The 11,834-nt window shown below is 42.3% G+C and overlaps 1 protein-coding gene across 1 annotated transcript; it reads left to right on the forward strand.

Annotated features, from left to right (window-relative positions):
• Window positions 1-6,491: 6,491 nt before the first annotated feature.
• CARTPT (CART prepropeptide) lies at window positions 6,492-8,391 on the forward strand. Its single transcript, XM_017527602.2, has 3 exons — window positions 6,492-6,790; window positions 7,217-7,300; window positions 7,846-8,391. The coding sequence occupies exons 1-3, from the start codon at window positions 6,632-6,634 to the stop codon at window positions 7,951-7,953; spliced, it is 351 nt and encodes a 116-aa protein (XP_017383091.1). The 5' UTR covers window positions 6,492-6,631; the 3' UTR covers window positions 7,954-8,391.
• The last annotated feature ends 3,443 nt before the right edge of the window (window positions 8,392-11,834 follow it).

Below are 11,834 nucleotides of genomic sequence, written 5' to 3' on the forward strand. Positions count from 1 at the left end.
TACTTTTGCCCCCAGGCCCTGCCTCTCTGGAACATGCCAGATGGTATTCTGTTTTTCCTGAGGTTATAATTTATATCAAAGGAACTAGACTTCACTTAGATGAGTTCTGAAGGAAGCATAGAAAAGTCCAAGAATTGTGGTTTAAAAAGTGACCTAAGATGCCTTTAAAGACAAACTTCTGTCCAGCAGAGGAATAATTTTCTTCAAGTCCATAATCTAAGCTATATAAAAAACACACTTGAATTGGTGATCAGGGACAAGATTTAAGCTTCCCAGGATTCTTTAGGATCTGATCCTGCCCAAGTTTCTTCCCCCTCATATTGCAGCATAGAGTGTGAGGGGAAAGCATTGCAGTAGAAGTTTGTGGCAAGAGTGTGAAGACTGTACCTCTTCCAGTGACGCAGCAAGTTTTGCATCTAGGAAAATTGTTCCGTCTTGCAATTGAAATGCACTTAGTTGTCAGAGGAACTGTTGAGAGAGGCCATAGTCTATACTTCACATAACCTGCTTCTGAGACTGACTAGCTGTTGAAGAATTTATTCCTCTCTGGCACATTTATTTTTCCTGATTTGAGGATGATAATGGTGTTTCTAGACAGTAACTTGGCCGTGCTTGGTGAATCATAGATTATGTACTTTACTGAATGGTCATCTAGTTAGTGTCTACAGGTTATCTTTCATTTCATAGCAATTAACTTTCCGCTATACATCTGGGTATCAGGCATTATAATAAATACTGGGAATATAAGAGTGCTTAGATACATTCTCTGCCCTCCAGGATCTCCTTGTCCAGCAAGTGAGCTAGATATATGATCATAGGATGGAACACATTAGACGTATTAATAAATATGTGTATAAAGGTCTATAGAAACAAAGACAAGGCAGATCTGGTGGTGTGATGGAGCCGTGGGTGAGGAAGACTTCAGATAGAATGTGTGTCAGAGTATGAGTTTTTTTTGAACAGACAGTTCACAAAAGAAGATATATATATATATATATATATATATATATATATTTCTTTTTTTTTCTATTCTTTGTCCTTCTAGAGTAAAAGAAGATACATTAATGGCCAATAAACATATGAAAAGATGCTCAACATCATTAGTCATCCGATAAATGCAAAATAAAATCACAAAGACATACCATTTTACACTCACTTGATTAAGCAAAATTATAGACCAATCATACCAATGTTGGCAAAGACATAGAACTCTCATAGCTTACTGATGGAAATATAAAAAGATACAATGCCTTTGGCAGTTTGTTAAAAAATTACGCATACATCTACCAAAGGAACTAACCATCTCACTCCTAAGCACTTACTCAAGAGAAGTGAATACATTCGTTCATACAAAAACTTGCACATAAATGTTCACAGCAGCTTTATTTGTTATATCAAAAGTGGAAACAACTCCAATGTCCATCAACAGATGAATGGACGTACAACTGTGATATATTCACACAAAAGAATGCTGCTTAACTATGGAAAGAAATGAATCATTGATACACACAACAACATGTTTGAGTCTCACAATAATTATGCTGAGTGAAAGAAGCCAAACAAAAAGAATGAGTATTGTATGACTTCAATTATATAAAATGCTAGAGAATGCAAACTAATCTGTGATGATGCGAAAGTGAGTCAGTGGTTGCCTGGGGACAGGATGGAGGAAGGATGGATTGCCAAGGGGCAGAAGGAAACTTCTGAAGGTGACTGAAATTTTTATCTTTATTGTAGTGATGGTTTCACTGTGTATATATGTGTCAGACAAAAGCTAAGGTGACTGCAGTGATCTCTGCCTCTTTATTCACCCCTTTGTGTGATCCCCTTTCCTTGAGTATGGATGGGAACTGAATTGCTTCTAACCAATACAATATAGCAAAAGCGATTGACTGTTACTTCTGCAACTACGTTACATTATGTAAACCTCCATATTTTCTTTTTTATTTCACTTAAAGTGTAGAATGTGCAGGTTTGTTATATAGGTATACATGTGCCATGGTGGTTTTCTGCACCTATCAACCTGTCATCTACATTAGGTATTTCTCCTAATGTTATCCCTCCCTAGCCCCCTATCCCCCATCAGGCCCCTGTGTGTGATGTTCCCCTCCCCGTGTCCATGTGCTCTCATTGTTCAACTCCCACTTATGAGTGAGAACATGTGGTGTTTGGTTTTCTGTTCCTGTGTTAGTTTGCTGAGAATGATGGTTTCCAGCTTCATCCATGTTCCTGCAAAGCTCATAAGCTAATCTTTTTTTAAGGCTGCATAGTATTCCAAGGTGTATATGTGCCACATTTTCTTTATCCCGTCTATAATTGATGGGCATTTGGGGTGGTTCCAAGTCTTTGCTATTGTCAGCAGTGCCGCAGTAAACATACGTGTGCGTGTGTCTTTATAATAGAATGATTTATAATCCTTTGGGTATATACCCACTAACGGGATTGCTGGGTCAAATGATATTTCTATTTCTAGATCCTTGAGGAATTAGTATTGTCTTTCATGATGGTTGAACTAATTTACATGAAGCTCCATCTTAGCAGACTGCGCTTAGAGACTTACCTTTTGTCCTTAATGAAGTAGCCATGTTGAGGGAACCCAGATGGTAAAGAACAAAGAGAGGCCTCTAAAAACTGTGGGTTGCCTGTGGCCTGCAGCCAACAGCTAGCAAGAGGTGGGGGCCTTTAATCATACATCCACAAGGAAATAAATTCTGCTGATAGGAAGTATGAGTTTTTTAGATGTTCAAGGTATGGTAAGGACATTTGAGGAATAGGAAAGGGCATAAACAAAGGCAGGGGCATGTGTAGTCATTAATGCTGTTTCACAATATTTGCATTCTAGGCACTTGGTAACACTGTAATTCTTAGTCCTTTTACTTTGGTGGAGCAGTGTGATTAGTTCAGGCGAATGAGTTGGAAGCCAAAGTGAAGTATCACTTATGAGCCAAAGTTTTTAGTTGTTCATTAAAGACTCTTTTTTTTTTCTGCTTTGGAACAAAATTAACCACTTTAGACATGGTGGATGATCTGTCAGTCCGGGTCCCTGAGTGACTACGATGAACAGAACACTCCACCAATTCTTGGTGCTCATGGGACACTAGTGAGAAATACGCTGTGTATTTTTTTTAAGTCAACAAGATTTGGAAGTTTTTTGTTATAACAGTGTAACCTAGTCCATTTTTCTAATTCAGTGCAAAATTAAGAAATAAGGATGATGTACCTACAAAGTAAAATATATCTGATGGGACAGGTTGGGAGTAGAGAAAAATGAGATTAGAAATATGGCCAGAACCATATTATAAGAAACTCCGACACCATGCTGAGAAGTTGACTTTAACCTATAGACAATGAATAATCATTGAATGATTCAAAATTACTCTCTATTAAGTCATATGGTTAATCTCTTGGATATTCTAGTCAGCTGTTTTAGTGTTAGTTTTATGCTTTCTATAAGGTTAGGATATTTTGATCCAGAGCAGTTAGAGGAGAAGATGGGGTTGATGGTGGCATGGGAAGCGTGGGTTAAGCATGCCACTCCTGCTGCACTTCAGCAAGGTGTGCTGTGCTGGGATCCAGGGAAATGTTTCCTTGTCCTAGGAAACAGTCCATCTCTTGATCAGTGCTACCTCCCCATATCTGAAAAGTGGCCCTTCAAGCATGAGTAAGAAGAGGTTTTTAAAATGTTCTACTCAGATAGCTGTATGTTGTAAGTAGATTTTACTGGCAGTAGTGTCTTGGCTCTCTGCTTATGAGATTTCTCTGCTTGGTCTATCTCAAAGAGAAGGACTGGAGGCCTATTCTATCTCAGAAAAGATGGTTAAGAGATATTTGTCCACATTAAATATCCAAAGACACATCCTGGCCATTGCTTGTCTTTCATGAGGTGACCTGCCTCCCTTTTCTATATCTGAGGTGAGAAGTAGTAATTGAATTCCACCATGATTTTACTTGCTTGGGGCATCAAAGATGGGCTTTTCCCCCCTAATGGAGTCATTACAAAGTAGTAAGAATATACAAATTCTCCTAACAGGGCATAATATGAAGACGTTTCATGCCTTTTTATTTTTTTATTTTTAACTTACATAAGTTGTCTTTGGGAGGAAGATAGCCTAAAATTTACTATACCATGCTTCCTAAAGACAGTTTATAAAGTCATTCTGTTCAAGATGAAAAAAGCATGTGGTATGTAAGTGACAAAAATGCCCCTGGCTTGCTTCACAGGTTTGTCCAAGAGTCCTCTCCCTAAGCCCTTGACTAAATGTGGCACCCTCCTTATAAGAAAATGACAGCACCAACTAAAGTTCAGCAAGACTTAAACTTTGGGGTTATTTTTCCAATAGAAGTAGCACAAAGGGAAAGCTATTACTTGTGTCTAGGTAGAACAAAATTGGAGAGAAAGTACTGGATTGGCAATATCTATATCCTTCAGGAAGAATGGGCTAAAATCTTATTTGAGATTATTTTTCTTTTGAAACTTAGAATAGTTTAAAGATCACTGGAGATATTTTTGCAGTGAGTGCCAATATGTCTCTGCAAGGTTTTAGCAGTAAAATGTGCTGCCACTGAAGTTTTGTTGTGCAGGATCAAAAGGTATTTGTGGAAGGCAGGGCTGAGGAAGGTGTTAGATGCATTTTCAGGTTGGAGTTACCCCACAGCAAAATATTTTGATGCTGTTAATATGTGTGCCATTCATTAGAAGAGATATCACTCTTTGAATTGCTTCTCAGTGTGTATTTAAGTACCAGTTAAATACTTGATAGCTGATGTAACCAGATACATATTGTGTATTAACTATCTTAATGACCCACATCATCTGCTAAGCAATAAATTTGTGGGAGAAAAAAATTGGTAGATGCTTGGGATTGAGTAGTCATAGACATTTATACTGAGACTTAAATGACAGAAGTAGTGAGCCATTTGGAAATATAGAAAGACCTTTGCAGGTGAGGTGAGTGCAGAGGCATTAAAGTAGAAATGAGATTGGTCTGCTAGAGGACCAGAAATAAAGCTATGTGAGGCTGGAGTGAAGGAGTCTGAGGCAAAGTGGTAGAGCGTGAGGTAGATAGGGGTGCAGCTCATAGAATGTTTTGCAAGTCAGGATGAGGAATTTAGATTCAGTGCTTAGAAAGATTAGGAGTCATTAGTGTATTTTAAGGGGGAAAAATACTCTGGCTGGTGGTGAACTATGAATTAGAGGAAGGCAAGAGAAGATAGAGTGGGGATTAAGCGGTAGACATTACGTTGACTGGGGCATCTGTCTAGGACTGGGTTGTAGTAATGGGGATGGAGAAGAGTGGATAAATTTAGGAGCAGTTGAGGGAAAGAGGGTGTAGTGAAGAAAGCCAGGTGAGCAAGCAGGTGGGATTGGTCTCTAGGTCTAAGTGGAAAGCATTTCTTCTCCACAAACTAGGATTGGTCTCTAGGTCTAAGTGGAAAGCATTTCTTCTCCTCCACAAACTGGAATTGGTCTCTAGGTCTGAGTGGAAAGTATTGCTTCTCCTACACAAACGTTTATGTGCATTTAGGCTGTAAGGACCTCAACCTTTACAAAAGCCACAGTGTTCTCACAAGTTGCTGGGGATCCAGGTCACCATTGACTTCTGATCTCTGGAGACATTTTCACAATCAGGGAGCTGCCTTTCTTTTCACTCTTTTACTCTGTTTCTAGACAGGCTTCTTGGATACCAGGGGTGGGTGCTGGGTAGGGGGTTTCTGGGGATGGTTAAATTTGCCTGAATAACCTCCAAGTTCAAAAAGGAGGGACAGGGAACCTTAGCTAAGAACCAGGAGTTTGACATACTTAATCTCTCATTTCATCCTACTGATGACTTTGTGAGGTACATCTTTTTAATCCTAGTTCTACAAAAGAGAAAGCTGAGCCTTGGAGAGGTTCTTCATTTTGCTCAAAGTCATACAACTTGTACGTGGTGTAGCCAGGACGGGAACCAGAGCCTGGTTCTCTGCACTTCCCACACCACTGCTGAATCGGGGTTTTTCTGTTTTCCTTCTCTTCTTTTAACTATTATCACAGTTTCCATCAGAGAATCCATCGTGGGGAGGGCCACTATTTCTCTTTCTTTTGTGTACTATGTTTGCCTCCCCTATCCCACGGAGTAAGGTGCTCAGCACGCGTGGCTGTCTGGAGGCAACACCCCTTCCTCGCCGCCACACTTGGGGTTGGGGTACCATAAGGAAGGGCTGACGAGGTGGATGGTGCGGCTGCCACCGCTGCTAGGTGACGGGAAACGACTCTCCTGCCTCTGCATTGCCCCGAAGGCATTCTCCATTTCTTAGGCCCCTTCCGCTCCCCACCCCTCACTTCTTGCCCCTTGGCTTCAGCTCAGGCCCCTGGGGGAGCGTCCTTCGCATCGGGGCTGACAGCATTTGGGGGCGCGGGGTCCTGTTCTCTGCTCTGTAACCCATCTGTGCGCAGAGCCTCGTTACCAAGCGCCTGGAGCCCGGCGGGCATTGACGTCAAGCACCAGCGGAGCGCTGCCTACAGACGGTTGACCCGGGCCCTCCTCCACAACCCCTTCCTTCTTCGCCCCCTCCCTCTTTCCTGCACGGGGGCTCTGGCTCACAATAAAAGGCGGGAGCGCGGGGTGCCCCAGCAACGACGAGTTTCGGAACCATGGAGAGCTCCCGCGTGCGGCTGCTGCCCCTCCTGGGCGTCTCCCTGCTGCTGTTGCTACCGCTGCTGGGTACCCGTGCCCAGGAGGACGCCGAGCTCCAGCCCCGAGCCCTGGACATCTACTCTGCCGTGGAGGATGCCTCCCATGAGAAGGAGCTGGTCGGTATTCCCCTCGCTCCCGACCCCTTTGAGCTGCCGCACTCTCCCTTCCTTTGCACGCCTCCCTCCTCCTCCCACCCCCACTCCTATTCCCAGAGTCGGGGCGCGGGGAGCTGAGCGCAAAGCCCGGGCACCCATGGCGACCCGAAGACCGTCTCGAGCCCAAGGGCTCCTGGCAGTCTGTTGAGCGAATCCCTCATCCCGGCCCTTCTGAGCAACAGGAGCCTCAGAGGCTCGGAGACCCGCGGTCAGTACCTGGGACAGCGCCAGCTAAGTTTTCACCCCTCTACCATTCCCTTGTCCGCTGAGTCCCACCGCAGAGTGCGTGTGGGTCCTGGGCTCCTTATAACTAGGGCTGGAAGTGAGCACCTGGGCTGGGTTCGCAGCCAAGGCGGCAACTTTGGGCTCCGGGGCGGTGTGTTGCAGATCGAAGCGCTGCAGGAAGTCTTGAAGAAGCTCAAGAGTAAACGTATTCCCGTCTATGAGAAGAAGTATGGCCAAGTCCCCATGGTAAGGTTTGTGGTCACTCCCTTTCTGTGTTTTTTCGAGAGAAAGTACACTTCCTTGATTCGTACTCACAATCTTCTCTCTACGATGTGAATACATAACGTAGGTAACGGGTTTGCAGGATTCTGTGGGCTCTTTCTTTCTTCCTGGGTGAGGAAATGGGAAAGCAGGAACAGGGCTTGTAAGAAAATGTAGGTCTATTGTTTGTTTCTCAGAAAAAAGGTCTGATCGATTTTTTTACCCTTTGAATGGGCAAGAAAAGGAGCCAGGAAATGTGATGTTCCCCCTCCCCCGCTCCCAACCCTTGCCGCGTAAAGGTGGAAGAAACTAGGATAAAATAATGTAAGTTTCTTTAAAAAAATGTAGTCTCACTGAAGTCATAAGCACACGATTCCCTGTTTCAGACCTGACTGTGCCTAGACCTCCTGTGTTGGTGATGGAGTCCGAGTGGCCCTTTCGAGAGACAGAAATTGCGTTGACTGTGAGACTTGCCTGTTGGGAGTCTGGGTTTGTTCATATTCGATGACCACACACTGTGTTGTTTGCAGTGCGACGCCGGTGAGCAGTGTGCAGTGAGGAAAGGAGCAAGGATCGGAAAGCTATGTGACTGTCCCCGAGGGACCTCCTGCAATTCCTTCCTCCTGAAGTGCTTATGAAGGGGCATCCATCCTCCTCCATACATCCCCATCCCTCTACTTTCCCCAGACGACCACATCTTCATCGCTGGAGTTTGGCTTTAGTAACAGATAAAGTTTTCATTTTCCTCTGAAGGGAAGTGGCTCTTTTCCTGCTGTTTCAAAAATAAAAGAACACATTAGATATTACTGTGTGAAGGATAATGACTTGTATGGTGTTGATATGTGTGTGAAGTATTCTTATTTCATTTGTCTGACAAACTCTTGTGTATCGTTGTGTAAAGAAGAGAAGCTTTGCTTTGAAAATTGTATTTTTGTATGTAGCATGACAGAATGAAAATTAGATCTAGCTAATGTTGGTAGATGATATTACAATCTGAAAAACAAATCACCCTAAGTAACACAAATTGAAATTGAAGCATGTACAAATTATACATAATAAAGTGTTTTTAATAATTGTCCATAGTGCATTGTTGTATCCATGTAAGTAATTTAAATGGGAATGGTGAGATTAATCATGCTGTTGTTTTCAATGAGAAATATTTTTAAAACAGCAGTCTATAGGGAGAGTGGCACCTTAGTTTCAAGGATTTTTGATCGTTAGGAGTTTGCTAAGCCAGTTTTGGTATACTCTATTTTTCTTTGATTGCAGCGATGTGGGCTGTGTGTGTGTATGTGTGCGTGTGTGTGTGTGTGTGTGTGTGTGTGAGAGAGAGAGAGAGAGAGAGAGATAGAGATAGAGATGAAATGATTGGAGTTGAGGTGATATGGTTTTGTTTATTCACATCTTTAGCCAGGCCCTTTACTTTAAACAGTGACATCAATAAGATATAAACTGTCTCATGTTTCCATCACATTAAAAGCAATTTGAAAAATCAGAAGTTTTGACAACTCCATTATTAGAAAACGTGCATTGATTTAAAAATATGGACTGTTTAGGGGTTCTTATTTGTCTAAAGCTCTAAGGTTATGAGACCCATTCATTCCCATGAGTAAATTCACACTCTTGTAAAAATTCTCTGTTCCAGGAAAAGCAGACATTTCAGAAAATAATTTTGAGGGGAGCAAATAAAAATTGGGGGAGGTGAGAATTCAACTCAAGAAATCAAAACATTAAATCTAAAGTTAGGTAGCCTTTAAATGTTTTTGAGAGCTTATCTGAGGTCACCTTTCCAAGAGTTTAAACCAGACTAAGCAACATCTAAGTAGCAGCATCATGAGAGAAACAAATGTTAACAGCTTCCTAATCCAAACTCAAGAAGCACTTGCACAATAGCAGAATTTAAAAATAAAGCCCATCCCCGGATTCATAGGGAGTTTTCTAGTAGAAAATATTCTTATACACAGTTACCATTTGCAGTGTTTTTATTGCTATTAGCATGCCTAATCTTGCGAGATAGATATAGTTACTATTTTTCAGAGTAGAAAACTGAGGGCAAGAGACATCATAGAATTTGCTCACATAATACAATCCTAAATAATAATTTTAGCTTAAATCCCTTTGACTCCAAAGATTTGTCCTTTTTCTCCATGTCACTTCAGGCAATCAACAGACTGGGCTTCCAATTCCCCAGAAAGCACATCTGTCTTTAATAAAAATTGCTCACTGGGGCCCAAGGTATATTTTTTGGGGGCTGCACTTCCATTTGAATTCTCCTATACAAGCCTACATATGATTGGAATGTGGTAGTTTTTTGTTTTGTTTTGTTTTTTGTGACAGGGTCTCACTTTGTCACCCAGGCTGAAGTGCAGTGGCACGATTACGGCTCGCTGCAGCTTCGATCTCCCAGGCTCAAGTGATCGTCCCATCTCAGCCTTCTAATTAGCTGGGACTGCAAGCATGCACTGCCACACCTGGCTAACTTTTGTATTTCTAATAGAGATGGAGCTTGTCATGTTGCCCAGGCTGATTTCAAACTCCTGGGCTCAAGTGATCTGCCCTCCTTGGCCTCTGAAAGTGCTGGGAATATAGATGTGACCTACCATGCCCAGGCAGAATGTGGTATGTTTTAATCTTTAATAACTGCAAGTAGTTATTTAATAGTTTCACAGTCTGCTACTTTTCCAGAAATCATTTCAGTTAGACTATTCTTGAACCCCTTAACTATTCCTATCTGTATCATTCCTAAATAAATCAGATCAGGAAATTGCTTTAGACATTGACCAGTGAACAGGCAAGACACTCAGGACTAACACACAGAACTGCTTTCTCTCATTATTATTATTATTATCATTATTAGAGACAGGGTCTCACTCTGTTGCCTAGGCTGGAGTGCAGTGGTGCAATCCTAGCTGCATACTCAAATTCCTGGCCATAAGGAAGCCCCCCACCTCAGCTCCCAAGTAGCTAGTGTGCACACCACCACACTTGGCTGATTTTTTAAAATTATTTTTTTGTAGAGATAGGGTCTTGCTTTATTGCCCAGGTTAGATCTTGACCTCCTAGGCTCAAGCAATCCTTTTGCCACTGCCTTCCAAAGCACGGTTATAGGTGTGAGCCACCATGCCTGGCCAGAACTGCTTTCCCTTTTAGCCTGGTGTGTTTTCCCAAAAGCAAGAGATGCTGGAGGAATTTGGAGTTGAAAGAAAGGAATATGAACTTGTCTCTAAACCTTTTTAGCTTGTTCCCCTCACGCCTACCTCTACTCTGTCATCTCTCCTTTCTTGTTTTGTAAGATTAAGGGATATGGACAAGTGGCTATGGGAAATTGGTAATGGGGAATCTGTGGGCTCTGTATGAAGAGCTTTTCCCAAAAATTTTGTTTGGGAGCCCAGATTTTAAGTTAATGGTGCTAACATGTTCTGCACTAATAATAGCAGCACTTAATCTTCAATGGCTTGTTAAAAGTAACTTTGCCGGGCCGGGTGCGGTGGCTCAAGCCTGTAATCCCAGCACTTTGGGAGGCCGAGGCGGGTGGATCACGAGGTCAAGAGATCGAGACCATCCTGGTCAACATGGTGAAACCCCGTCTCTACTAAAAATACAAAAAATGAGCTGGGCATGGTGGTGTGTGCCTGTAATCCCAGCTACTCAGGAGGCTGAGGCAGGAGAATTGCCTGAACCCAGGAGGCGGAGGTTGCGGTGAGCCGAGATCGCGCCATTGCACTCCAGCCTGGGTAACATGAGTGAAACTCCGTCTCAAAAAAAAAAAAAAAAAAGTAACTTTGCCTTCCTATTTGATCAATATCAGAGTGATCGATCTCGGTGAGTGATGAGGTAGAAGATCAGGGCTAGAGTCCAAGGTTCTGTCCTGTCATATAGCCATAGCTGCTGACTCCATGGGGTGAGCAGCTCATGTATCCCATAACCAGGGCCAGGTTATGAGAAAGGGCCAGGTTCCTTTCTCAGTGGTTAATGTCTAATCCCTCTATATCCTGGACATTGCTCAGCATGCAAGAGGCAGTGGAAAACCACACACCTGCTCCTGCACTTGTCCCCATCATGAGTCCCTCTGCCCCCTTAAGTGATGTTGTAGATGGGCTATATGTGCTGCCTGGTCATTCACCTTGTCTGCTTGATAGTGGTACAGCTTACTGGTAGATTTTATAATGACTTTATAATGCATGTAATAAACTCTAATTAGTTATGACAAATTTTGTAACATATTTTTGGCTTTGATTTGTTTGTATATATACCAGAACTTTTAAATCTGTGCTCTCAAGAAATATTGATTTGTAATTTTCTTTTCTTACACAGTCATCATTGCTTAGTTTTGGTATTAGGCTGTAACAGCATCAAAAAATGAGTTAGGAAGTCTGTTTTCTCCTTCCCTTTCCTTGTCTTTTGAAACAGTTTGTAAAGAGAGATTATCTGCAACTATTTGGTTAAATTCTTTTGCGGGTGGAAGACTTGGATTACTGACTCAATTTCTTTAATGATTTTTAAATGACCTTAGAACTAT

Source organism: Cebus imitator, unplaced genomic scaffold (assembly GCF_001604975.1).
Source record: "Cebus imitator isolate Cc_AM_T3 unplaced genomic scaffold, Cebus_imitator-1.0 Scaffold50, whole genome shotgun sequence".
NCBI classification, from domain to species: Eukaryota; Metazoa; Chordata; class Mammalia; order Primates; family Cebidae; genus Cebus; species Cebus imitator.